Genomic DNA, 27,664 nt, shown 5'->3' with positions numbered 1-27,664 from the left:
AACCTCTGTGACATGAATAAGTTCAAAGGACAAAGCTGTGCCTTGAGATGCATATGCAAACACATCTCCATAAACCTTTTGGCAGCATAGTTTCAGTCTATCACATGGGGAGAAACCTTAGACAATACCTAGCTTATCTAGGAACAAAGTCACACCCTGCACGCCCAAAATCCATTAAACCTTGAGTTACCACAGCACATGTCTCTTGCAAGGACAAGGTTGGGGGTAGGGTCACAGACTAACAGCATCTCAAATACAGAACAAAATGGAGTCTCTTATGTCTACTTCTTTCTATATAGACACAGTAACAGGCTGATCTCTTTCTTTTCCCCACATTAAAAGGGTTGTTAGTGTTACAATAACAGTTGGACATTTGAAAGAAAGTCAGACTTTCCACCTCCTCCGTGACCAGCACAAAGCAGTTCCCATGTCTGATCTCACTCCACAAGAACCTGAGAGGGTTGGTGGTCACATTACCTGCCTTCCATCCTGTCTGGCTCCCAGAGCTCCTTTGTACCTGACTCTGCCTCAGCTGGTGAAGTGAAAACATTCCATTAGATGCACACTCAGTCTTTGCCTACATATTTGCAGTTGCAAAGTTATAGGCTTTGTGCTACTTAAAATTTTTTCTTCCTATTCCCCTTCACAATTGGTCTGGGGTAGATTTAGAGTGGAATATGTAAAGCAAGTGGTATTTCTAAGTGGTCACTTCCCTGTGCTTCCCAGTTGATCCCTTCAGCACTCATGATGCTGGGCGGGGAAGGTTTTCTCTTGAGTCTTTGAGTGCTGAACTCTGAGAAATGGTAAGAGTTAATGTGTAAGCAGTTGCAGTTATTTTGTGCCTTGGACATCTGCTCTTCCAGATCTTCATGAATGTCGCTATCTTTGAGGATGAGGTTTTTGCTGGAGTTACCACACACCAGGAACTCTTTCCACACAGCCTGCTGAGTGTGATTGCCAACTTCATCCCTTTCTCTGACCACAACCAGAGTCCACGGAACATGTACCAGTGCCAGATGGGTAAGGAAGAGGGACGATGTTATAGTCACAATCAGGAAAGTAAACTTGATACTAGCATAGTCTTTTGTAGTCCTCATTTACATATGCTGACCATTTGTTCCAAAAATATGGCTTATGGCAAGTTTTTTTTTTTTCTGTGCCACAAGCAACCAGTCCAGGATCACTCATTGTATTTAGTTGGCATGTCTATTTAGTCTCCTGTAATTTATGACAGATCTTTAACCATTCTGTGTCTTTGACATTGACATTTTTGAAGAAAAAGGTATAGAATGTCCATAGATTTGGGTGTGCCTGGGGTCTTATTACTTGATTTTTTGAAGAATACAAGCAATCATAGTCACCCGCGTATTTATCACTTCCAGTTCTCTTCATTCCTGTTGCAAGATTCAGGTTTTCATTGCTTACAGTTTTCCTTCAGCCTGATAATCTTCCTTTAGCATTTTTTTATATTGCAGGTTGCTGGCCACAAATTCTGTTGGTTTTCATTTATCTGAAAATGTCTTTATTTTACTTCACTTGAAGGAATCTTTCACTGGGTATACAGTTCTGAGTTGACAGTTATTTTTCTTCCAGCACTTAAAAGTTGTTGTTACACTGGCTTTTCTTTGTCTCTGTCATTTCTAGTTAGAAAGCAGCAGTCTTCTGAATATAGTGTTTTTTTTTTTTTTTTTTTTTTGAGACAGAGTGTTGCTCCATTGCCTAGGCTGGAGTGCAGTGGTATGATCTCGGCTCCCTGCAACCTCTGCCTCCTGGGTTTAAGTGATTCTTCTGCCTCAGCCTCCCAAGTAGCTGGGACTACAGGCACTCACCACCATACCCAGCTAATTTTTGTATTTTTAGTAGAGACGGGATTTCACCATGTTGGCCAGGCTGGTCTTGAACTCCTGACCTCAGGTGATCTGCCCACTTTGGCCTCCCAAAGTGCTGGATTACAGGCGTGAGCCACCGCGCCCGGCCCCAAATTTGTTTTTTTGTTTTTTTGTTTTTAAATTAAATTGCTAAACTCTTCTGTCATTATGTTTAAAAACATTGCTCTTACCCTTTTCTCTCTTTCCTCCCCTTCTGAGATATCAGTTACTCATATATTTAAACCTTTTGATATTGTTCCATAAGACATTGAGTTTCTGTTCTCTTTTTTTCTTTATTTTCTTCAGATTGGATCTTTTAATTTCTTTTTTTTTTTTTTTTTTTCCCCTAAGATGGAGTCTCACTTTGTTACCTAGGCTGGAGTGCAGTGGTGCGATCTCGGCTCATTGCAACCTCTGCCTCCCATGTTCAATAAATTCTCCTGCCTCAGCCTCCCGAGTAGCTGGGATTACAGGCACACATCACCATGCCCAGCTAATTTTTGTGTTTTAGTAGAGATGGGGTTTTACCATGTTGGCCTGGCTGGTTTTGAACTCCTGACCTCAAGTGATCTGCCTGCCTCAGCCTCCCAAAAACGCTGGGGTTACAGGTGTGAGCCACTGTGCCTGGCCCAGATTGAATTATTTTTATTGACCTATTATCACAGTCACTTTTCATTCTGTCTTCTACTGAATTTTCGCCTACAGTCATATACCCTTAACGACAGGGATACATTTGGAGAAGGGAGTCGTATGTGATTTTGTCGTAGTGTGAACATCATACAGTGAACTTACATAAACCTAGATGGCAGAGACTACTACACACCTAATATATGGTATAGCCTGTTGTTCCTAGGCTACAAACCTGGGTGGCATATAACTGTACTGTGTGCTGTCGACAGCTGTAAGACAATGGCAAGGATTTGTGTAGCTAAATATAGAAAAGATACAGTAAAAATGTGGGATCACCATAGTATATATGCCATCCTACATTGACTAAAACATTGTTATGCAGTGTATGACTGTATTTTCAAGTCCAGCACTTCCACTTGTTTCTTTTTTTTTTTTTTCTTTTTTTGAGACAGGGTATCGCTGTGTCACCCACCTGGAGTGCAGTGGCACGATCTTGGCTCACTGCAACCCCTGCCTCCCCGGTTCAAGCGATTCTCCTGCCTTCACCTTCTGAGTAGCTGAGATTACAGGCATGTGCCACCATGCCCAGCTAATTTTTTGTATTTTTAGTAGAGACAGGGTTTTATCATGTTGTTCAGGCTGGTCTCAAACTCCTGACCTCAAGTGATCTGCCCGCCTCAGCCTCCCAAAAGTGCTGGGATTACAGGTGTGAGCCACTGCGCCTGGCCTGACTTGTTTCTTTTTTTATAGTTTCTCTTTTCTCTAAGATTTCTTATCTTCATTGTGGGCATGTTTTCCTTTATATTTTTAGCATAGTTTTATATGATGGGTGTTGTAAAGTCATTATCTGCAGATTCCAATGTCTGAGTCATCTCAGGATCAGTCTCCTTGAGTATAAGTCAAGTTTCACCATTCATTTGTATGCCCAGTAATACTGGATTGTATTATGAACGTTGTGAGGAATATGTTTTAAACCCTGGATCCTGTTAGGGTCCTCTGAAGAGGATTGGTTTTGTTTGTTTTTAGTGTGGTGTTTGGCCTTCAATTACATTTTAATGTTTTTCATTTTATGTCTTTCCTTGTTAATACACAGTCCATCACCTGGCTCAGTGCATGTCACCAAAAATTCTCCAGGGGAAGAGGATTGGTTTTTAGTTTTCACTGGTACTTAACTTGGTGAACATGGCAGTTGAAGTACATTCTTCAGCCTTAGGTGGGCTGCTTTGATCTGTCCCATGCATGCATAGTTCAGGAGTCCACCAAAGATTGGGACCCAATTTTACATGCTGATTTTAAGGGTCTCCCTTTGTTCTCTCATTTCTGAAACATTCCCCTTTCCCAATTGTTGTCATGCTCAGAACTCTATTTCTTGGTTCTTCAAGCCAGTAAGACTGTGGGTTTCTATCTAAGTTGTGGCTGCCACACTGGGCCATAAGGCAAAAATATATACATAAATACTTATTCACCCAGTGTGGTTCCTTTCATCCAAGTAAAAATTCTTCCTCAGCTTCTGACAGCTTTTGGTTACTCTCCAGTGCTATATGTGTAGTTGGGGCCTTTTTTCTGCATCTTATACGTATGTGTTGAGGGTGGTCTTGTAAGAGTAGCCCTTTATTACTGGAAGCTCTAAGTTTATAATTTTTAAAAAAAATTTTCACTTGTATGTATTTATATTTTAAAATCATTTTGTTCTGAAATGATTATACTGTGAGGTAGTACACAGAGGAATCTCACCCCATACTCTACTACCTAGAATTAAATACATCTTCCGCTGTAAGAAAGTAATCTAATTCATAATAATTACTGTCCCCTTTTCTCCCCCCAGTAGTGATATCCTGTAATTCGTGTGCTTCCTTTCTGTCCCCTTGTAAAGCTTTTATTACATCATACATGTATCCATAAACTAGGTATAGAATTGTTTGGGGCGTGTTGCAAATGCACATAAATCTTACATTAAATGTCAGTCTGCACTTTCTCCCACTCAGCACGGTTTTCCTGGTCTGGTCACATTGATACATTTAGGTTTACTTCATTTTCACAGCTTATGTATTAGTCTAAAGTAAGCATAACTACTATGATTATTTATTCATTCTCCTCTGATGAATATTTAGTTGTTTCCAGTGTTGTGTATCACACCTATAATCAAGATGAAAGAAGCAGAAAATGCTAAGATGTTTTTCTCCGTGTAGGTAAGCAAACTATGGGCTTTCCACTTCTCACTTATCAAGACCGATCAGATAACAAACTGTATCGTCTTCAGACTCCTCAGAGTCCCTTGGTGAGACCCTCCATGTATGATTATTATGACATGGATAACTATCCAATTGGGACCAATGCCATCGTTGCCGTGATTTCTTACACTGGCTATGATATGGAAGATGCCATGGTAAGTTTTACCGGGAAATGTTGTTCCAATCTTTTTATCTTTTAACTCTTTTGTTTACTGTGAAATCACTGAAGGAATATTTTTGTGTACCCAAGTACCTAGTATTTGGCACATGATGTTCTATGAAATGATTAGTTCTTGGTCTAAGTTGAAAGTGGGCAAGCCTTGAGGAGTATCCACTAAATATTCAGATACACATATATCTTGCATATTTGAGTGCATATTATGAGTAAATTTTGAAGAGTTTGGTTTTGGATATATCTACCTTTTATATTTAAGTATGATTAGATTTTAAGCTATTTCTGTGTGCCTGGGTTTTTGTTTTTCTTGGTGTTTTTTGTTTTTTGTGTTTTTTTTGAGCCAGAGTCTTGCTCTATTGTCCAGGCTGGAGTGCAGTGGCACGATCTTGGCTCACTACAACCTCTGCCTTCTGGGTTCAAGCAATTCTCCTGCCTCAGCCTCTCGAGTAGCTGGGACTATAGGCACCCGCCACCACGCCTGGCTGATTTTTTATTTTTAGTAGAGATGGAGTTTCACCATGTTGGCTAGGCTGGTCTCTAACTCCTGACCTCAAGTGATCAGCCTGCCTTGGCCTTCCAAAGTGCTGGAATTACAGGCATGAGCCACTGTGCCTGGCCATGTCTGGATTTTTGTAGTTAGTATCAGTGATTTGGAAAATGTGAGGAGAGTTAAAAAGTGATGCCAGTTATCCTAAACCAAGTATTATAGTCCCACCTAGTTTTATTTTGAAAATCCTCACTTGGCCTCAGTCTTTTAAATTAACGATTCTTTTACTTCACAGATTGTGAATAAGGCCTCTTGGGAACGAGGCTTTGCCCATGGAAGTGTCTACAAGTCTGAGTTCATAGACCTCTCTGAAAAAATTAAACAAGGAGATAGTAGCCTGGTGTTTGGAATCAAACCTGGTGACCCACGGATTTTGCAGAAGTTAGATGACGATGGATTGCCGTTTATAGGAGCAAAACTGCAGTATGGAGATCCATATTACAGCTACCTAAACCTCAACACTGGGGAAAGTTTTGTGATGTACTATAAGTAAGTTTGGGTATCCAAGCTGGTTTTTGTTTGTTTTTTGAGATAGGGTCTCAGTGTGTTAGCCAGGCTGGAGTGCAGTGGAGTGATCTCACTCCCTACAACCTCCACCTCCCGGCTCAAGCAATCCTCTCACCTCAGCCTTCAAGTAGCTGGGACTACAGGCACGTACCACCATGCCCAGCTAATTTTTTGTATTTTTAGTAGAGATGGTTTCACCATGTTGCCCAGGAGGGTCTCGAACTCCTGGGCTCAAGTGATCCACCTGCTTCAGCCTCCCAAAGTGCTAGGATTACAGGTGTGAGCCACTGTGCCTGGTCTATTTGTGCTTTTTTTAAAAACTGTATTATACAAACTTTGTCGTCTTTATCATATACAATGTTAGCAATGTTTCCTAGCCAAAATGTTGAGCTCATACCTCTTATTAGAAATGTCTTATTTTAGCTTATTTTACAATATAATTTATTTCAGTAGACCTTCATAATAATTTTTCAGTTGCCTTTGTTGCTAGTTTTCTTTCAGATGAACATAATTCTGTAGTGAATATCACCAATAGCTCTATTCATACCATCTCTGTTTGTATTGGAGAATAAAGGTAAGAATGAGTTTTGCAGGCCAGGCACAGTAGTTCACACCTGCAACCCGACAATTTGGGAGACCAAAATGGGAGGCTCCCTTAAGCCCAGAAGTTCAAGATCAATCTGGGCAATGTAGTGGGACCCTGTCTCTACAAAAAATTTAAAAATTAGCCAAGCCTAGTGGCATGTACCTGTAGTCCCAGCTACTGAGGCGGCTAAGGTGGGAGGATTCCTTGAACCTGGAAAGTCAAGGCTGCAGTGAGCTGTAATCACACCACCCCTCTCCAGCCTGGGCAACAGAGTGAGACCCTGTCTCATTAAAAAAAAAAAAAATGTGTTTTACAAATATCTTTTATGAAGCACTAATTATGTCAATGAAACTTACCTCTATAAGTTTAAACAAATAGGTTGACCTTACAGAGTTTACTTTTTCCTAGGAGTAAAGAAAATTGTGTTGTGGATAACATCAAAGTGTGCAGTAATGACACTGGGAGTGGAAAATTCAAGTGTGTTTGCATCACTATGAGAGTGCCTCGGAACCCAACTATCGGAGATAAATTTGCCAGTCGTCATGGGCAGAAGGGCATTTTGAGCAGATTGTGGCCGGCTGAGGACATGCCTTTTACTGAGAGTGGGATGGTCCCAGACATTCTGTTCAATCCCCATGGTTTTCCATCCCGCATGACCATCGGGATGTTAATTGAGAGTATGGCTGGGAAGTCTGCAGCTTTGCATGGTCTCTGCCATGATGCTACACCCTTCATCTTCTCAGAGGAGAACTCGGCCTTAGAATACTTTGGTGAGATGTTAAAGGCTGCTGGCTACAATTTCTATGGCACCGAGAGGTTATATAGTGGCATCAGTGGGCTAGAACTGGAAGCAGACATCTTCATAGGAGTGGTTTATTATCAGCGCTTACGCCACATGGTCTCAGACAAATTTCAAGTAAGGACAACTGGGGCCCGAGACAGAGTCACCAACCAGCCTATTGGGGGAAGAAATGTCCAGGGTGGAATCCGTTTTGGGGAGATGGAACGGGATGCGCTTTTAGCTCACGGTACATCTTTTCTCCTTCATGACCGCCTCTTCAACTGCTCGGATCGGTCAGTAGCCCACGTGTGTGTGAAGTGTGGCAGTTTACTCTCTCCACTGTTGGAGAAGCCACCCCCTTCTTGGTCTGCCATGCGCAACAGAAAATACAACTGTACTCTGTGTAATCGCAGTGACACTATCGATACTGTTTCTGTGCCTTATGTTTTTCGGTATTTTGTAGCTGAATTGGCAGCTATGAACATCAAAGTGAAACTGGATGTTGTTTAACTTGATGTTGACCTTTTGGATTAGGAGGCCTATCAGATTAAAACAAAACGTAATTTTAGTTCAATGAAGATATTATTACCAGGTTACTCTTGAGATTTTTCAAGGGTGTTAGAACTCTCAACCAAGATCTGAAAACCAAGAATGCAAAGTGTGAATCTCGCTGGTAGATTAACTGTTGACAATGATTTTCTGTATATTTGTTCAAAAATCTCATGTCTTCTCAAAATATGAAATATTGATAAATGGAAGAACATACAGGTTCCCTACACCCTGCTTTCAGCAGGCAGTGACTGTCACACACCTGTTAATCCATCTTGAGCAGGACAGAACTATACAAATAGAATGCAAGCTGTAACGTAATTTTATATTTTCTTATAGCAACATTGAAGTAAAAACAAACAGTTACAGTGTTTTTTGCCAGCTTTATAGAAGTACAGTTGTTACATATGTAATGAATACAGTTTGATGGGTTAGACTATATGTACACACCTTTGATACCATCACCACAATCAGGGTAATAAACATATCTGTCATCTCCACAAGTTTCCTCCTGCCCCTTTGTTTTTTGCTTTTTGGTTGCTGTTGAGTTTTTGTTTTGCTTTCTGTGGTAAGAACACGTAACTCAAGACCTACCCTCTTAACAAATCATTAAGTGTACAATACACTATTGTTAATTATAGGCACCATGTTGTACAACAGATCTTTAGACCTTGCTTGTCTTGCATAACTGAAGCTTTATACCTGTTGAACAACTCTCCATTTCCCTAGCCCCTAGCAACCACCCTTCTACCCTGTTTCTACAAGTTTGACTATTATAGATATCTCATATAGTGGTATCATGCAATATTTGTCCTCCGACTGGCTTATTTCACTTAGGATAGTGAAATAAGATTCATCCATTTTGGAAGCCAGGCATGGTGCTATGCATCTGTAGTCCCTGCTATTTGAGAGGCTAAGGTGGGAGGATCATTTAAGTGCAGGAGTTCAAGGCCAGCCTGGGTAATGTAGGAAGACCTTGTCTTAAAGACCTTGACCTCAAGTGATCCACCCACCTTTGCCTCCCAAAGTGCTGGGATTACAGGTGTGAGCCACTGCGCCTGGCCTCCAGTGAGTATTTTATATTTAGTCTACACTTCCATACTTGGCTTTTTTCTGCATTTATACTGACCTGCTTTCAAGCAGTGTGTAGAGTGCCGCTTATGTTTTCTTTCCTGTGCACAGTATTTTATTGTACGGATATACCATCCCCTGTGTATCTGAGTTGTTCCATTCTTTGGCCATTATAACTTTTTTCGGCAAATACTCTGCCTATTTATCTTTGGCCATTATAAACTGTTGATAATAGATCATCTTGTATGTACTTGTGCAATTATAGGATGTTTTTTGATGATGAAAGCTTTCCTAAGGTAATTCTTTCCTGAGTTTGGTTTAGATGGTCTGTCACTAATTATAAAATAAGGCAGATAGGAAAAGACTCAGAAAAATCTATCATTTCAAGATAGGCTTAGCAGGACGGGCATGGTGGCTCACACCAGTAATCCCAACATTTTAGGAGGCCTAGGTGAGAGCAATCACTTGTGCCTAGGAGTTCTAGACCAGCCTGGGCTGAGACTAATGACAAAAAAATTAGCCAAGCATGGTGGCACACCCCTGTAGTCCCAGCTACTTGGGAGGCTGAGGTGGGAGGATTGCTTGAACCCAAAAGGTTGAGGCTGCCAAGACTGTGCCACTGCATTCCAGCCTGGGTGACAGAGCAGGACCCAGTCTCTATAAATAAAAAAGACTGGGTACAGTGGCTTACACCCATAATCCCAACACTGGCTCAGCAGGTTGAATTCCTGGCTGAGCCCAGGAATTCAAGTCCAGCCTGGGTAACATGGGGAAACCCCATTTGTACATAAAAAATTAGCCTGGTGTAGTGGTACACGCCTGTAGTTCCAGCTACACAGGAGGATGAGGTGGGAGAATCTCCTGAGCCTGGAAGGTCCAGGCTTCAGTGAGCCAAAATTGTGCCACCACACTCCAGCCTGGACAACAGAATAAGACCCCGTCTCAAAAAAAAAAAAAAAAAAAGGCAAAAGAAAAAAACTATTTAATAGAAAAGATAGGCTTTGCTTCAGGAAACTGGTTGAGAAGAATAAGGAAAAACTGGATTCTATTGACTGACATTTCTCCCTGCTGTTAATAGAATCGCAGCCATACACTTTCGCACACTATTCCAGGTTCTGTCTACTGAACGATCCCACAGCTGAGGTCTATTGTCCATCTCTCCATTTCCATTTATAGCAGCACTAAAAACATTTCCAAAAAAACCCATTTTTTAGCTTTTTGATTGTAGATTCACCACTAAGAAATTGACATTGGGACAGTCCACAGAGCTTATTCAAATTTCACCCATTTGCACTCATTTGTGTTGCGTGTGGTAAACAGTTCTATTTCATTTTATCACCTGTGTAGATTGACGAAAACACCAACATAAGCAAGATACAGAGCTGTTCTGTCATCACAGAGCTCTGCCATACTATCCTTTTATCTCTGTCCCCCATTTCTAACCCCTGGAAACCACTAATCTGTTCTTTATAGTTTTCTTATTTCAAGAATCTTATGTAAATGGGATCATGAAGTACAACCTTTTGAGAATGGCCTTTTCATTCAATTCCCTTGAGATACATTCAGGTAGTTGCATGTATCAATAGTTAATTCCTTTTTATTGCTATATAGTACTCCATAACATGGATATACTATGCACATAGCATACATACATAGTATATATGTACATAGTTTAACCATTCATCTTAAACATTTTGGTTGTTTCCAGTTCGGGACATTAACAATAAAGCTGATCTGAACAATCATGTATAATAGTCCCCCTTTATCCTTAAAGAATATATCCAAGACTCCCAGTGAGTGTCTGAAACCATGGTATATACACTATCCATATGTGCTATATGTACTATATATCCTATATATATTTTTTCCTATACATACATACCTTTGATGAAGTTTAATTAGGCACTGTAAGAGATTGACAATAAATAGAACAATTATACTGTAATTAAATGAATGTGGCCTCAAAATATACTGTACTCACAGATTTTCAGGCTGTGGGTAACTGAAACTACATAAAGCAAAACTGGCTGGGCGTGGTGGTGCATGCCTGTAATCCAGGACTTTGGCAGGCCAAGGTGTACTGAGCACTTGAGGTCAGGAGTTTCAGACCAGCCTGGCCATCATGGGGAAACCCCGTCTGTATTAAAAATACAAAAATTAGCTGGGTGTGGTGGTACACACCTGTAATCCCAGCTACTCAGGAGGCTGAGACAGGAGAATCACTTGAACCCAGGAGGCAGAGGTTGCAGTGAGCCAAGATCACGCCACTGCACACTAACCTGGGCAACAGAGCAAGACTAGAGTCTCAAAAAAAAAAAAAAAAGCAAAACTGCAGATAAGGAGGACTACTATACAGGTTATTGTGTAAACATATGTTTCATTTCCGTGGGACAAACGTTCAAGGTCGGGATTGCTAGGTCATATGGTAGTTGCATATTTCATTTAAGAAACTGCCAAACTTTTCAGAGTGGCCGTGCCATTTTACATTCCTACCAGCAATGCATGAGTGATTCATTTCTTGGCATTCTGACCAACCAGCATTTGGTGATGTCACCTTTTTTTTTTTTTTTTTTTTTTTTTTTTTTAAGGCTAGTCAAGTGAAGCAGTGGGAGTGGAAAAAGAACAAATAAATCTGTAAGAGGTTGTGGTCAATTTGTTGCAAACACCATTGCATTTGGACCAGCCCACTATTTCTTATTTTAGCCATTCTGATAGATGGGTAGTGATATCTCACATTGTGGCTTTAATTTGCATTTCTTTAATGGTGAAGATGTTGAACATCTCTTCATGTGTGTGTTTGCCATCTGTATATCTTCAGTGAAATGTCTGCTGCTCATTTTTTAATCGGTTTGTCTTACTTTTGACTTTCAAGACTTCTTTATATATTCCAGATATAAAGCCTTTGTCACACAAGTGCTTTGCAAATAATTTCTCCCAGTCCATAGTTTGTCTTTTCATCCTCTTCACAGGTATTTTGCAGAGAAACAAATTTAAATTTTGATGAAGCCCAATTTACGGGTTTTTGCGTTTTTGCTGTTACGTCTAAGAACTCTTCACTAGCCCAAAGATTTTCTTGTATGTTATTTTCTAAAGGTTTTATAGTCTTATGCTTTATATTTAAATCTATGATCCATTTTCCACTTAGAGTTCATTTTTGTACAAGGTGTAAGGTTTAGATCAAGATTCTTTTTTTTTTTTTTTTTGCCAGTAGATATCCAACTGCTCCAGCACTGCTACTTGAAAGCGATCCTTTATTGAATTACTTTTGCACTTCCGTCAAAAATCAGATGGCCATAGGCCAGGTGCAGTGGCTCACACCTGTAATCCCTGCACTTTGAGAGGCTGAAGTGGGATGATTGCTTGAGCCTAGGAATTTGAGACCAGCCTGGGCAACACAGCCAGACCCCATCTCTACTAAAAAAATTAGCCAGGCATGGTGGTGTGCGCCTGTAGTCCCAGCTCCCTAGGAGGCTGAGGTGGCAGGATCATCTGAGCCTGGGAGTCAAGGCTGCAGTGAGCCGTGATCGCACCACTGCTCTCCAGCCGGAGTGACAGGGTTTAAATCAGATGGCCATACATACTTGTACGGGGCTAATTTATTTATTATTTCATTTTTATCTCCATTGTTGGCTTATTCACCCTACCCCCTTTTTCATTTTTTGTTGTTTCTTTTAAAATTTCCAGTGTAAATCTTTAGACTTGTCACACTTTTATGTAATATTCTATCATTTCACAGGTAGAACAACTTAGCAACAGCACACACCTCCCTGTCTCTTGGCCTTTGTGCTATTTTTGTCATAAGGGTTCTATTTACTATATCTGGAGATCTTGATTTCATATACCGTATTTCCATTTTCCTTCGAACTGAGGGCTTGCTTCAGTGTTTCTAAGCTTACTTAGGTGAGACCAGAGCAGCCATTAGGGCTAAGTTTGCCTCACTAGAGAGGCAGTATCTTTGAGTAGTTTATCCCGTGCACAGTGATGGTCTCCTCTGTGGCTGGGGGTGGAACATGGACAACTGCAAGCTCTAGGGATTGCTCTGCCTGCACCTTCCTGGTGGTTCCCTTGGCCTCCAGGAGTGTATTCACAGACATGCTGTGCGCTACATGTGCAGGAAACCCTCTGCAGGCCTGTGTCATGCTACTCTCTGGTACCCTGCCTTACAAACTCTAGCTGCCTTGGCCTCTCCAAATTCTCAACTTTGTCCCAACTCAGGGATACCCCTGGGCTGTGTAGTCTGGAAACTAACTCTCCAGACATAAGCCGGGCCACTAGTGTCACTTCATTTGTCTCCTTTCTCTTGGGGACCACTGTGCTACAATGCTTGTTTCCAGTGTCTGAACTCTGTTGTCTCCTATTTTGTCCAGATTTTTTAGTTGTTGGTGTTGGAAGGATAAATCCACTATCTATGACATCACCACACCCAGGTAACTTCTGTACTTTTTGTAGAGACAGAATTTCACCATGTTGCCCAGGCTGGTCTCAAACTCCTGGGCTCAAGCAGTCTGTCCACCTCGGTTTCCCAAAGTGCTGGGATTTACAGGGATGAGCCACCGCACTTGGCCTATGTTTCTAATGCAGAAGCCACCACCATATGCCACACTTGTGACTCTTTCCCATATCTGTTGTAGTAAAAGAGGCTGCAGGCCTGTAATCTCAGCACTTTGGGAGGCTGACATGGGCGGATCACGAGGTCAGGACTTCCAGACCAGCCTGGCCAATATGGTGGAACCCCATCTCTACTAAAAATACAAAAACTAGCCGGGCGTGGTGCACACGCCTGTAGTCTCAGCTATTCGGGAGGCTGAGGCAGAAGAATCACCTGAACCCGGGAGGTGGAGGTTGCAGTGAGCTGAGATCGTGCCACTGTACTCCAGCCTGGGTGACAGAGCGAGATGCCGTCTCAAAAAATAAGTAACAATAAAAGAGGCTGCAATACATGACACATTGGCAGCACCAACTCCTGCCTGGTGGATGACATCCATCTTTAGACATCCCCACTCCAGGGTTGCTGGGGGTCCATTACCATTGTTGACACTTCTTCAGGTTATGATGTTATCATCAGTCCCAGTGCTATCAGTCAACTCTACACTCCTAGGTAGTTCTTGAATCTACAGTTGACCCTTAAATAATGCAGTAGAAAATCCACATATAACTTTTGACTCCCCCAAAACTTAACTACTAATAGCCTGCTGTTGATCTGAAGTCTTACTGATGACATAAACAGTAGATTAACACATATTTTGTATGATATATGCATTATATACTGTATTCTTGCAATAGTAAACTAGAGAGAAAGTGTTATTAAGGAAATTGTAAGGAAGAGAAAATATACTATTCATTAAGTGGAAGTGGATCATCATAAAGGCGTCCACCCTTGTCCTCTTCACATTGAGTAGGCTGAGGAGGAGGAAGGGGGGTTGGTCTTGCTGTCTCAGAGTGACAGAGGCAGAAGAAAATCCGAGTATAAGTGGATCAGTACACTTTAAATCCATCTTGTTCAAGGGTCAACTGTAAACTGTTTTATTTAATGGGCAACCCACGCACCCAAGTGGTTATAAGTGGTACTACAAAATGTATTATAAAAATACTGTAGTTTTTTTAATTTGAGACAGAGTCAAGCTCTGTCATCCAGGCTGGAGTGCAGTGGTGTGATCTCGGCTCACTACAACCTCCGCAGCAATTCTCGTGCCTCAGCCTCCTGAGTAGCTGGGACTACAGGCACCTGCCAACCATGCCTGGCTAATTTTTTGTATTTTTTGTAGAGACAGGGTTTCGCCATGTCTCTACTCCTGGCTGGTCTCCAACTCCTGACTTCCAGTGATCCGCCCACCTCGACCTCCCAAAGTGCTGGAATTACAGGCATGAGCCACTGCACCCAGCTGAACACAATCTTTACCTTCTATGTACTGATTTATGTCTTTGTAACTGCCATCCACCTAAAATGTACAAAACCAAACTGTAATTCTACTGTCTCAGGCACACTTTCTCAGGACCTGTGTTTCCCAGGCCATGGTCACTCATATTGGCTCAAAACAAACCTCTTTAAGACATTTCAGTTTGGTTTTTCTGTTAACAGGTGGTTGATTTTTCCTAGTTCTTTAACGAGATCCCTAGAAACCGGGTTTAAGACAACTGAACTTCTTTTTTGCTTTCGTGGTCAGATAAGAAAATTTCAGAAACTCCCTCCCTGTGTACCTGTAGGCATCCCCACCCCCACACACCAACAAGAAAGGTTAGACAGATCTTCTGAGGTAGCTTCTAAGGCCTGTCAGCATGTCAAAATGCATCTTTGGGGTATTCGTTTCTGAGTACTAACAAGGGAACGGGGTGGGTTAAGATTTCGTTCTCCCAGTAGAGGAAAATCTAGGGATTCAGTCTACATTTGAAGCCAAAAACAGTTATCTGACTCCTTCCAGAGCCTTTAAATGTTGATCCCCTCCCCTCTTCTCCCACCAAACATACACTTGGAAGTTTAAAAAGAATGGAGGGATCTCAAGGTGTAAAGCTTTCTGTGCCTATGGCAGATTCAGATGACCAGTGCTGGTCCTCGGATGTCAACTGCCAACCAGGGTAGCTCATGGTTACAGCCTCCCGTAGAGCTCTCACTTATCCAGAACACCTGAGGCTCCAAGCTCAGTATCAAACTGTTCACTTGCACTGTGTCCTCTATGAGGTCACTGTCATCATCATCATTTTACAGACACACTGAGACTCCAAGTGGTCGTTACTAGTTCACAGTCAAGTAGCTCTCGTTCATCTTCTCGTTCATCTTCAACTCTATGATTAACTGCAAAGTGTTCTGCTCATTTTGACTAGAGTCTTGAAAGATCTGCAAACTAAATGGCAGGACTGATGCTCAGTTCTCTGACCAGGGGATATCCAGTCTTTTAAGTGGGGAAACTCACACCCATGTCTAACCTCACACTTTTAAGACAGATGAGAAGGAAGGGGGAAATGTTACTACACTAGGAGGAATTAATTACAAAGAGAGGAAGTAACTGGCTTGATAGTCTCATGGAGTCGGGATTAAACACCATGTCTGTCCTGGCCTACACTAAGGGATGGAGGAACGTCTGGGTCACCCAGGCTGAGTAAATACGAGGCCCAAGCCGAATTAGTTCGGCTCTTGGTTTGACTCCCTCTTCCCTTCTGTTCCAAGCGCTCGCATGAACCAGGGTGCCAGGAGGACTATCAGCTTCTGCGCCAGGCCGATGGTGGCAGCGTGGCGTTAGGAATCAGGCCCCCTATCCCTGAGTCCAACAGCCTACCGCCATAGCACCCAACCAAACTGGGAACAACATGTTGAGACGCCGCAGCAACAGCAGCCGCTTCCCACCAGCTCCAGTCGGAGATTTGGAGCGCTTGTGTCTGCGGCTCAATCCCGTGAGGTGCGGCGCAGCTCAGCGGCGCATTCTCTTTGGAGCGGAGGCACCACCGTACTTTCCATCGCTTACTTCCGTTGAACCCCGGGCGCTGCCATGGCAAGCCGGAAATAGGGATAAATCTAGCCAGAAGAGGGCGGAAGTGGCTACTCAGGGCGTCGCCATGACGAGTCGGGACCGGAAGAAGAGGTGGGGCGCCGCCATGACAGATTAGTCCTAAAGGGAACCGGTTGTTAGTTCAATTGGCTACCGGAAAAAAACAGGCTGGGCTGGGCGCCGCCATGACAACCGATACCGGAAAAGGCGGGTCGTTCCCCCCGGACAGACCTACGCCGGCAAAAGTCTCGAGATGTGAGTAGTGACAGCGCCTACCGTATACGTGCGGCCGCTCCCCTTCTCTTACCCAGTGATCTAGACCTAGTCTAGGACCTCCGGAATTAGGACCAGCCTCCCTCCTTCTTGGAGATCTGACCCTCAGGATTCAGCGCCTTCCCTCACGAGTTACAACCCTCCGCATGCCCAAGCCCCGCCCTCTAAGCGTTTAGGCCCCGCCCCCTCTCGCAGCAGCTTAGGACTTCGGTCCAGTCACTATTCACCCAAGCTCTGCCCCCAGTACCCCTGGTCCGGCCGTTCACACCGAAATCCTAAGACTACAGACCTATTTAGGGACCTCTAGGACTCCTACACCCGTCCTCAGAGCTCCAGATTCCTCCCCCTTGATCACCAAAGTTTACCTATTGAACCTTCCACATCTGCCCAGGACCCCAGTCCTCACCTATAGGGTCCATAGACTTGTTCCTAGACCACTCTGACCTTGCCCGGGATTCCCAGAGCACCAACCTCATGCAGGGCTTCCAGACCTCATGCCCCTGGGACTTGAGTCCCGCACCACGGCCTCAGGTTTCATCTTGAAGACTCTTTGGCTAAGACACTCTTCCCCAGGACCTGAGACCTCACCTCCTGGACCTCTAAACCTCACTTTTAGAATCCCCAAACCCATTTAGGGCTCTCAAGCTCTCTCCCTGGAATTCTAGATCTTACTTCTAAGTCCGTAAGTCTTCTCTGCATGATCCTCAGGCCTACTGGGGGATGCCTGGATTTCAAGGCCTGTCTTCTAGGACCCAGAAGGCCTACCTTAGATTAATCAGACCTTGTTTTAGAACCTCCACTCTCTCCCCAGAAGTTCCCCTTCTGCTTTACAAGCCCCAGGGCTAGGCCTCACCTCTACACTTCTTTGGCCCCATCTCAGGATCCTTCAGACTCCCACATCTGCCCTGAACGCCTAGTCCTACTTCAGATCCAGACCAGAACTCCCTTTCTTTGCCAAGCACCATAGCTCATGCCTGTAATCCTAGCACTTTGGGAGGTCTAAGCAGGAGGATCACTTGAGCTGAGGGGTTCAATACCAGCCTGGGCAACATAGCAAGACCCTGTTTCTACAAAACATAAAAAATTAGCTGGGCATGGTGGCTCATGCCTGTGGTCCCAGCTACTTAGGAGGTTGAGGCAGGAAGATCACTTGAATCCAGGAGTTGGTGGCTACAGTGAGCTATGATCATGCCACTGCACTCCAGCCTGGGCCACAGTGAGACCCTGTCTCTAAAAAATAAAATAAAATAAAGATTCCCTTGCTTCCCTGCTGCCTGGAATGATCCTCAGCCCATCCTGTCCCACAGGCAGGCAGCTCTGGAGGTCACCGCTCGCTACTGTGGCCGGGAGTTGGAGCAGTATGGCCAGTGTGTGGCGGCCAAGCCGGAATCCTGGCAGCGGGACTGTCACTACCTTAAGATGAGCATTGCCCAATGCACATCCTCCCAGTGAGTGTCGGCAAGTATGAGACAGTGTGGGGGGTGGGCAGTGGGGTGGGAATCTCCCAGAGGCTGAACTGCCCTACCCCCACAGCCCAATCATCCGCCAGATCCGCCAGGCCTGTGCTCAGCCTTTTGAGGCCTTCGAGGAGTGTCTTCGACAGAACGAGGCAGCTGTGGGCAACTGTGCGGAGCATATGCACCGCTTCCTGCAGTGCGCTGAGAAGGTGCAGCCACCACGTTCACCTACAACTGTGGAGGTAAGAGGGGCTCATCTCAGTTCATCTCTTTTCTCCACAACATGCCCTTCATCCTTCTGATTGTTCAGGGTAAAGACTTAGGAGTCATCCTCAGCCCCACCCCACCACCACACAGGCCTTTGCCATGCATCCAGAATCCAGAACATCATCACTTCTTGCCCCATATAGCCCCTGCTTTAATCCACCACCACCCACACCCTCCCCCTCCAGGATACCTGCCCCAGCCTTCTCCCTGGTCTCCCTTCCTTCCTCTTTTCTTGCCTCCATAAAGCGGCCTGGGTGAGCATGTTAGGACTGAAATTTGGTCTCATTACACCTATGCTTAAATCTCTCCAGTGGCTTTGCGTCACATTGAGAATAAAATTCCAGGTCCTTGCTAGGTTCTCTGTGTTCTTCCCTAGGCTGACTTCATCCACCTCCTCCCTCACCCTCTCTCTCCCACCACTTTTCATCTGCAACTGGAGAGGGGCTGGGCTGAGGTGGCCAAAAAAAGCTCACTCTTTTCAATGTATCTAATATGTAAGCCAGATATACAGTATATCTGTGATATGTAAGTTTCATGGTTGGGCAATTAGAACAAAAGTCTAAAATGACTCCTTGAGGAGAGGCAGTAATGGGAAAACGTTGAAAAATGCTCTTTTAGATGTTTACTGCCCTCCTGACTGGACTGTGAGCTCCAAAGGTGAAAGTCACATCTTTCCCCAGCCCCTCTGAGCACCCTCTCCTGGGGCCTTCTCTCTGCCCCTGCAGCCCTGTCATCTCTCTTGGACCACCAGGCCATCCTTCTCCTGGGCCCCATGCTTCATCTTGACCTTCCAATCGTTCTTGGTGATCATCCTAGACTGATCTCAGAGGAAATCTAACCATGTTCTGCTTCTACTTACAAACCTTTCCATGGTTCTCACTTCCACCAACCCAAGTCTTAATGCCAGCACAGCCCACAGGGCCCTGTGGGATGCAGTCCCTGCAACCCATGGTCCCACCTCTTCCCACTTTCCCCCTTAAGCTCTATGTTCCAGCCCCAGTGAACATGCAGTTACTCAAGTGCACATCTCTGCTGCTTTTGTCCAGCTGTTTCCTTCTGCCGGGACTGCCCTTCCTAATCCATCTCCTGGCTAATTCCTATTCCAGCTTAGATGGCACCTCTCTCAGAAAACCTCCCTGATGTCCCACCCACTCCCCTCCCCTGTCTTCAAGTTCCCAAGGTCCCTGTGCCCCTCCATCAAGGCTCATATCCTATGCCTGTGTCAGGGGAGCTGTTGGCTGAAGATTGGGGCGATGCCCTTCTTACCAGGCCCTATAGGCGTTAATTATTTTTGTAAGGCAGGGATAAGTGATGAGTTCAGACCCCAAGGGCAGAAACTACGATTCCTGAGAGCCGGAAGAAACTGACTTCTCAGAAAACATTACCTAACGATCACATACTGTTCTCAGTCAGCTGTTGGGGACATTTCTCTCTCTCAAGCTTTTTTGGGCATATGAACAGTGAAGACTCCATCCTCCTATCTTAGAGCCATTTGCGGCTTCCCTCCCTGGACCAGCAACCAGCCTCTCCCTGTTTTCCCTGTGGCCACCCCTGCCCTGACAGTCTTCTCTTCCCTGGCAGCCAAAGGAGCTTTTAAAAATGGGAATTGGGGCCGGGTGTGGTGGCGCATGCCTGTAATCCCAGCACTTGGGGAGGCTGAGGTGGGTGGATCACCTGAGGTCAGGAGTTCGAGACCAGCCAGGCCAACATGATGAAACACCATCTCTACTGAAAATACAAAATATTAGCCAGGCGTGGTGGCAGGTACCTGTAATCCCAGCTACTAGGGAGGCTGAGGCAGGAGAATTGCTTGAACCCAGGAGGCAGAGATTGCAGTGAGCCAAGATTGCACCATTGCACTCTAGCCTGGGCGATAGAGCGAGACTCTGTCTTCCAAAAAAACACAGAAAACAAAAAACAAACAGGAAAAAAAACCAGGGGATTAGGTCAGATCTTTCCCCTTTAAAACCTTCTTGTGGCTTTCCAGTGCACTCAGAGTAACTACAATCAGCTCCTCCTCATCATCCCGTCTTTCCTGGGGATGGCATCCCAGTTAACAATTTTTCCTTCCTAGGTAGGGGCAGTGAGATGTGGGCCTCCCATGTTGTCTGGTCTACACAGTAGCGAACACAAACATTCTCATCTCCTACAGCATGGCTTACAGACTTTACAGAATGTCCCATGTTTTTGTGGCTGACAATTTAAGTGGTACATGTCCCTCCCATTCCACACACACCTCTGCTCTTTACCCTGATTAAATTTTCTTCATAGAATTTATCCAATGTTAACATATTTGTTTTCTGTCTCTCCCTGCTTGAGTCAGAGAGTGTTGCCTGCTGGGTACTCGGCAGGTGCTCTGTAAATACAGCAGAATGGCGCCTTCCCTGGCCGCCATGACACTTCACCACAGCTGACGTTTTCACATGGCTCAGGGCCAAGGTCATTGCCTGACACCCTTCTCCCTGCAGACTGTGGGCTCTGCAGGGTCTCCTCTGTGGTGTCTACATAGGTTCCCCAGGCTGGGCACAGAGGAGGTGCTACTAGTTGTTGATGTGCTTTCTCCACAGGCAAAGCCACTTCCTGCCTCCTGAGGACTCCTCTGACTGCAGGAAAACTGGACATGAATGACTGCCCCCCAACCCCCCTCCCCTGCAGAGTGACCAGATGGAGTCCCGAGCCCTGGCCACGGGCCTGGCTTTCCGGGATATCAGGACTTCCAATAAATAAAGACTGTGTATACTGGGCTTTGACTCCTGCCATCCATACCTGAGAGGGCCCTAGGAGAGCTGGCTGGGCAGAGTCATCTGTTCCCCAGCTTCACCGGGTGTGCCAAGGAAGCGCCTGGGAAGAGCAGGACACTGCAGCTGTGCCCCAGGGTTGAGACTACCCTGGCCTCCCTTGTGAACTCTGCCACACAGCCGTTTCCTGACTCATGCTCCGTGCATGGGGGAAAGACCCTCGCTCCCTTCTACTCTAGCATTCCCCAACTTGTTACATATATATATATATATTTTAAATATATATTTTAAAGACAGGGTCTTGCTGTGTTGCCCAGGCTGGAGCACAGTGGTGCGATGATAGCTCACTGCAGCCTCGAACTTCTGGGCTCCAGTGATCCTCTGCCTCAGCTTCTAGAGTAGCTAGCACTGTAAGCGCTTGACACAGTGCCTGGCTGCATTCTCCAAATCTGTATTCTGTTTTCTGGAGGCTCGCGGAGGGGTGATAGATAACATGCGTCTTCCCTGCTGAATTCAGAATCAGCTGGGCAACAGTTAGAGGCATTAGGCAATGGAGATGAAAATACTGGCTTTATTATTGACAACAACTGCATGGAAGGATGTGTGGCTTAGAAGGCTATGCACTGGATTTCTCCCTTCCTTCGTTCCCTCCCTCCCTCCCTCCTTCCTTCCTTCTCTTTTTTTTTTTTTTTTTTTTTTTTTTTTTGAGACGGAGTCTCACTCTGTCTCCCAGGCTGGAGTGCAGTGGCGCGATCTCGGCTCACTGCAAGCTCCACCTCCCGGGTTCACGCCATTCTCCTGCCTCAGCCTCCCGAGTAGCTGGGACCACAGGCGCCCGCCACCTCGCCTGGCTAATTTTTTGTATTTTTAGTAGAGACGGGGTTTCACCGTGTTAGCCAGGATGGTCTCGATCTCCTGACCTTGTGATTTGCCCGCCTCGGCCTCCCAAAGTGCTGGGATTACAGGCGTGAGCCACCGCGCCTGGCCTTTCTTTTTTTCTGACAGAATTTCACTCTTGTTGCCCAGGCTGGAGTGCAATGGCATGATCTCGGCTCACCACAACCTCTGCCTCCCAAGTTTAAGCAATTCTCCTGCCTCAGTCTCCCGAGTAGCTGGGATTACAGGCTCCCACCACCATGCCCAGCTAATTTTCGTATTTCTAGTAGAGACAGGGTTTCACCATGTTGGTCAGGCTGGTCTCAAACTCCTGACCGCAGGTGATCTCCTTGCCTCAGCCTCCCAAAGTGCTGGGATTACAGGTGCCCGCCACCATGCCCAGTTAATTTTTGTATTTCTAGTAGAGACGGTTTCACTACGTTGGTCAGGCTGGTCTCAAACTCTTGACCTTAGGTGATCTGCTCATATCAGCCTCCCAAAGTGCTGGGATTACAGGCGTGAGCCACTGCACCTGGCCTATGCACTGGATTTCTGTTCTTAGTTTCCGTTTTTCCAGAAGCCAACTCAGAATTTGAATGCAGATGGTAATTTGAATTTGATTCCAGAAATACTGGTAGACGAATGGAGAAGAGAGACATAGAGAGGAAGGCAGCCAATAAAAGGTGCATTATCAAGTGAGTTACCACTCTGGGCAACTGGGACTCAGTCCCACTGGGGACCTGCGGGGGACTTTACAGAACATAACCCAGTTACCCTATCAAGGAGCAAGGGAATTGTGTTTATCTACCAACTTCCCATCTGTCATGAAGGGATATTTTCATGGGCATTGACTATCTGGTACTTCCGGCTTGCCCTTTATAGGCCAAGTTCACTTCTGCCATCAGAAGAATGCCCTCAGCAGAGTAAAATGAGATCAAGTGAGCAGCCTTAAACATGCAGAAGAGATGCTGAGTGGATCTGGGCAGGTACCAACAGTGGCTGCTGTGGCTTCTTCATGCTTCTCCTCAGGAATACAGGCTCCATGGGCACAGCTGTTTGATACAGGCTCCCCAGTAGGCACTGGTCCTAAAGAACAGAAAGCAGACAGGCATGTATGCAATAGAGAGACCCCAGAGTGCTGAGCTGAGCATGCCCGTGGCCTGCACCCACATTCACCATTCAGACGAGGCCTTCCTCCCTGGAGGTGATCCCAAACCTCCGGAAATTGGAATAACTGGCCATTTGATACCCAAGGGTTATGCTTTGCTTGGAAGAATGAGCCTGGCCTCTGGGAGTCTCTCCTAGGGATTAATCTCCAAGACAAAGGAAGTTATTCATTGGTTTAGGAGCCAGGTAGAAATCCCGTTAAGTTCAGGGTTGCAGGATTTTATACCATTTGTCTGAGCTAGGAGGAAACCCAGGTAGTGGAGAGAGAATTGTGATCAGTTCCTGTAACCTGCCACAATCCCTGGTGGACTGAACAAAGGGGGGCAAATGCCGGAATAAAAGACAAGAGACAAAAGAGTATTTGGAAGAAGGGGTCAGGGGGCACCTTGCCTCTAGTGGACAAGGGCCCTGAACTTTACACAGCCCCCGTATTTATTAGGCAAAAGAGATAGTGAGAAGAGGGTAGAAGAAGAGGTCAGCTGTTCAGTCCAGAGTAGGCTTGCAAGACTGCATTCTCTAGATGTCCCAGTAGATAACCTCAAGGAGCTCGGTAGCACCAGGAAGCTATTACCCTTAGCAAACCTTCTGGGGCAGGCACAGAAGTGAGTTTGCCCACATTCCGTATTCATGATAAACGGTTTGCTGCTTGATCATATAGCCTCAGTGGAATGCTGAGTTGGTCACATCCCACAGGCCTTTGGCTCCCTGCAAGTTCCTGTGGTCCCTGAAAGGGTCTGGATCCTGGTGGCTTTTTGTTTCCAGCTCTAGTTTCTTTGGGCTGTGGTGGATGTTTTCAGCCCACTCCACTTGCTTCAGTAAGCTTGAGTGGGGTTCTGTGCCATGCAACTAAAAGAAGTGTGATTAAAACAGACAAAATGGAGATCCAGACTACACTTTAGAACATCTCTATGTGTCCTCTCTTACAATAGGCTAGACTGGCTTCTTTATATGATGGTCTCAGGGGTCCAAGAGAGTGAAAATGGAAACTTCAGACATCACTTTTACCACATTCTATTGGTCAAAGAAGTCATAAGCCCAACTCAGATTAAAGTGGTGGGGAGAGTTTACTTCTTGATAGCATTTGGCTGCAAAAAATTGTGCCTATATTTAAATTACTGCAAGAACTTCATAGTGTCTCTTTCTTCTTGTGTCTGTTTTGATATTTGAAGGTGGGGGTCTTTGGGAGGTAATTAAGATTAGACGAGGTCATCAGGGTGGGGCCACCATGATGGGACTGGTGATTTTATAAGAAAAGGAAAAAAGACCTGAGCTGGCCTGCTCTTGCCCTTTGAACACATGATGCTCTCTGCCATGTTATGATACGGCATGAAGGCCCTCACCAGATGCAGGCACCATGCTCTTGGACTTCCCAGTCTCTAGAACTATAAGAAAAATTCTTTTTAGTAAATTACCCTGTCTATTGTATTCTGTTTTAGCAACAGAAAATAGACTAAAACAAACATCTACATTTTCAAATTGCCATCAACTTGTTAATAATATCTTTATAGTATCTTTTAAGGTTTGTAGAATCTGTAGTGATAACTCCCTTTTCATTTCTGACATTGGTTATTTGTATGCTTTTCCTTTTTTTGATCGATTTTGAGAAATGGTTATCAATTTTGTTAATCTTCACAGAAATTACTTTTGACTTTGTTGACACTTTATTTTGTACATTTGTTTTTAACTAGTTATCTTCTTTTCTTTTCTTTTTATTTTTTGTGAGACGGAGTCTCACTCTGTTACCCAGGCTAGAGTGCTGTGGCACGATCTCGGCTCACTGCACCCTCCACCTCCCAGGTTAAGTGATTCTCCTGCCTCAGCCTCCTGAGTAGCTGGGATTACAGGCACCTGCCACCACACCTGGCTGATTTTTGTATTTTTAGTAGAGACAGGATTTCACTGTGTTGGCCAGGCTGGTCTCAAACTCCTGACCTCGTGATCCACCCACTTTGGCCTCCCACAGTGCTGGAATTACAGGCGTGAGCCACCATGTCCAGCTAGTTCTCTTATTTTCTTCTTTCTTTAGATTTAATTGTCTGTTTCTACCTTTTTGAAATGAATGTTTAGCTCACTGGTTTTCAGCCTTTTTTTTTCCCTCCCTCCCTCCCTCCCTCCCTCCCTCCCTCCCTTCCTTCCTTCCTTCCTTCCTTCCTTCCTTCCTTCCTTCCTTCCTTCCTTCCTTTCAATGGAATCTCACTCTGTTGCCCAGGCTGGAGTGCAGTGGCATGATCTTGGCTCACTGCAAGCTCTACCTCCCAGGTTCATGCCATTCTCCTGCCTCAGCCTCCGGAGTAGCTGGGACCATAGGCACCCGCCACCACGCCTGGCTAATTTTTTGTATTTTTAGTAGAGACGGGGTTTCACTGTGTTAGCCAGGATGGTCTCCATCTCCTGACCTCGTGATCCACCTGCCTCGGCCTCCCAAAATGCTGGGATTGCAGGCCTGAGCCACCGCATCCAGCTTTCTTTTCTAATATACTTAAATTTGCCACAAAGCGTGACTTTCTGTTTTTTTTTTTTTGCAAGATATGTAATTTTACTTGTCCCATAGCTGTGAAGAAATAACAAATCGTTCTTCAAAATAGATAAAATAGCTACAGTAACAACAAAAACCCATGAGTGCATTGCTGCAACTTAGCCAACAGTCCCGTTTCCTTCTTGCCATCTCTGCCAACAGGAGTCCTGCTCCTTGAATGTCTTTTTCTTTCACTCCTCCTTTTGCTCCTTATTTTCTCTTCTCTACTCTCTTTTGATTTCTCCATTGACCTCAGATTATTTAGAAGTTTTTCTAAATTTCTTAATTTCTAAACATAAGGAGGGTTTTTAGTTTTTAGTTATCTTGCCTAATTGCAATTGAGTTGGGAACATTTTATATGATTTTAATCTTTTGAAATGTGTCGAGCCTTTATGGTTTGGCATATGCTCAGCTTTTGTTTATGTGCCATATGTGCTTGAATCATAATCCTTGGTTCATGATGCACTGTCTTAGCTTGGGTTCCCCCGGAAACAGACCTTGGGACAGAGAATTAGAAGTTAATCCCAGTAAGCATTAACTAGGGCAGTGGGAAGTGAGACAGGGACAGTCGTCTTGAGTAAAATTTTCCTTACTGTTTTAACAGGTGTCAGAATACATTTTTAGTGGCCCTCCACATTTCCACTCTTCTTTCTTCTTTACATGGACTCTGCAGGTTTCCTCCTAGCTCTCTGGCTATGCCTCCACCTTCTCCCACCCAGCTGTGACATAATGATTTTCTTCAAGGCTTACACAAGGCCTCTTCTTATTCTCTACTCTGTGCAGTGATCTCCTTCATAGAGAATATCAGATAAGTCATTGGTTCACAGATGGTTATCTCCAGTTGTGGCTTCTGCCTTGGGCTTAAACCTGCTGCCATAGACCTTCATATAGATTTCTCAAAGGGAGCACTCAGTCCCAAGGTGTCTGGAATTGCAGGCATTATTTTCCCCAGCTTGTCATTCTCACCACCATTTCTTTGCACCCTGCCCCTGCAGAAGATTTGGTATTGTTACTGCTGTTGCTGTTCTTTTTCCTAGAAGGCCTCACTCCATCTTAAGCCTGGATATACAATTCCCCTTTTGTTCATTTTATTTATTTGTTTGTTTATTTATGAGATGGGGTCTCACTCTGTTGACCAGGCTGTAGTGCAGTGGTGTGATCTCAGCTCACTGCAGCCTCCACCTACTGGGCTCAGATGATCCTCCCACCTCAGCCTCCTGAGTAGATGAGACTACAGGCACGAGCCACCATGCCCAGGTAATTTTTGTCTTTTTAGTAGAGATGGGGTTTCACCATGTTGTCCAGGCCGTTCTCTAACTCCTGAGCTCAAGAAATCTGCCTGCTTCAGCCTCCTAAAGTGCTGAGATTACAGGAGTGAACCACCATGACCAGCCCCTTTTGTTAATTTTAAAGCTGAAATGAGGACTCAATTAATTTTGTTGTAGTCTTGTCTGGTGAGGGGTGATTCTTCGCCCTTGCTGCCGTCCCTCACACTCTTCCTATTTTCTAAATAAGCAGTCAATCATTTAGATCACATCACCCATATGAATAAAAGCCTTTCATGTCGGCTGCATTCTTCAGGCTTTTAACTTCTTACAATTCACCAGTTGCATCTAGTTACATCTGTGGATTCCTGCACCATTGCAGATGCAAAGCAGGAGAAAAGAAGAAAAGAAGTATTTCTTTTCTTTTCTTTTCTTTTTTTTTTCCGGAGACAGAATCTCACTGTATGGCCCAGGATGGAGTGCAGTGGTGTGGTCTCGGCTCACTGCAAGGACCGTTTCCTGGGTTCAAGCAGTACTCCTGCCTCAACCTCCCGAGTAGCTGGGATTACAGATGTGCACCACCACAGCCAGCTAATTTTTTTGTATTTTTAGTATAGACGGGGTTTCACCATGTTGGCCAGGCTGGTCTCAAACTCCTGACCTTGAGTGATCTGCTCTCC

At 44.8% G+C, this 27,664-nt stretch overlaps 2 protein-coding genes across 4 annotated transcripts in view; both read left to right on the top strand.

Moving 5' to 3' along the window:
• POLR1B (RNA polymerase I subunit B) overlaps positions 1-9,227 on the top strand; it is a 41,477-nt gene extending 32,250 nt beyond the window's left edge. For all 3 annotated transcript variants that reach the window (XM_050753004.1, XM_050753002.1, XM_050753003.1), the window contains 4 exons: positions 864-1,020; positions 4,688-4,884; positions 5,687-5,940; positions 6,953-9,227. In XM_050753004.1, the coding sequence (XP_050608961.1) occupies positions 864-1,020; positions 4,688-4,884; positions 5,687-5,940; positions 6,953-7,835 (1,491 nt within the window). In that variant the 3' untranslated portion in view covers positions 7,836-9,227. The remainder of the gene's footprint in view (positions 1-863; positions 1,021-4,687; positions 4,885-5,686; positions 5,941-6,952) is intronic.
• Positions 9,228-16,477: 7,250 nt separating this feature from the next.
• CHCHD5 (coiled-coil-helix-coiled-coil-helix domain containing 5) lies at positions 16,478-21,167 on the top strand. Its single transcript, XM_050753148.1, has 4 exons — positions 16,478-16,681; positions 18,007-18,147; positions 18,233-18,398; positions 20,991-21,167. Coding segments are annotated over exons 1-4 (333 nt in total). The 5' UTR covers positions 16,478-16,679; the 3' UTR covers positions 21,015-21,167.
• The last annotated feature ends 6,497 nt before the right edge of the window (positions 21,168-27,664 follow it).

This window comes from Macaca thibetana, chromosome 13, assembly GCF_024542745.1.
Source record: "Macaca thibetana thibetana isolate TM-01 chromosome 13, ASM2454274v1, whole genome shotgun sequence".
Lineage (NCBI taxonomy): Eukaryota > Metazoa > Chordata > Mammalia > Primates > Cercopithecidae > Macaca > Macaca thibetana.
Note: the sequence above shows the minus strand (reverse complement) of the source record. Positions and strands in the feature narration are given on the sequence as shown.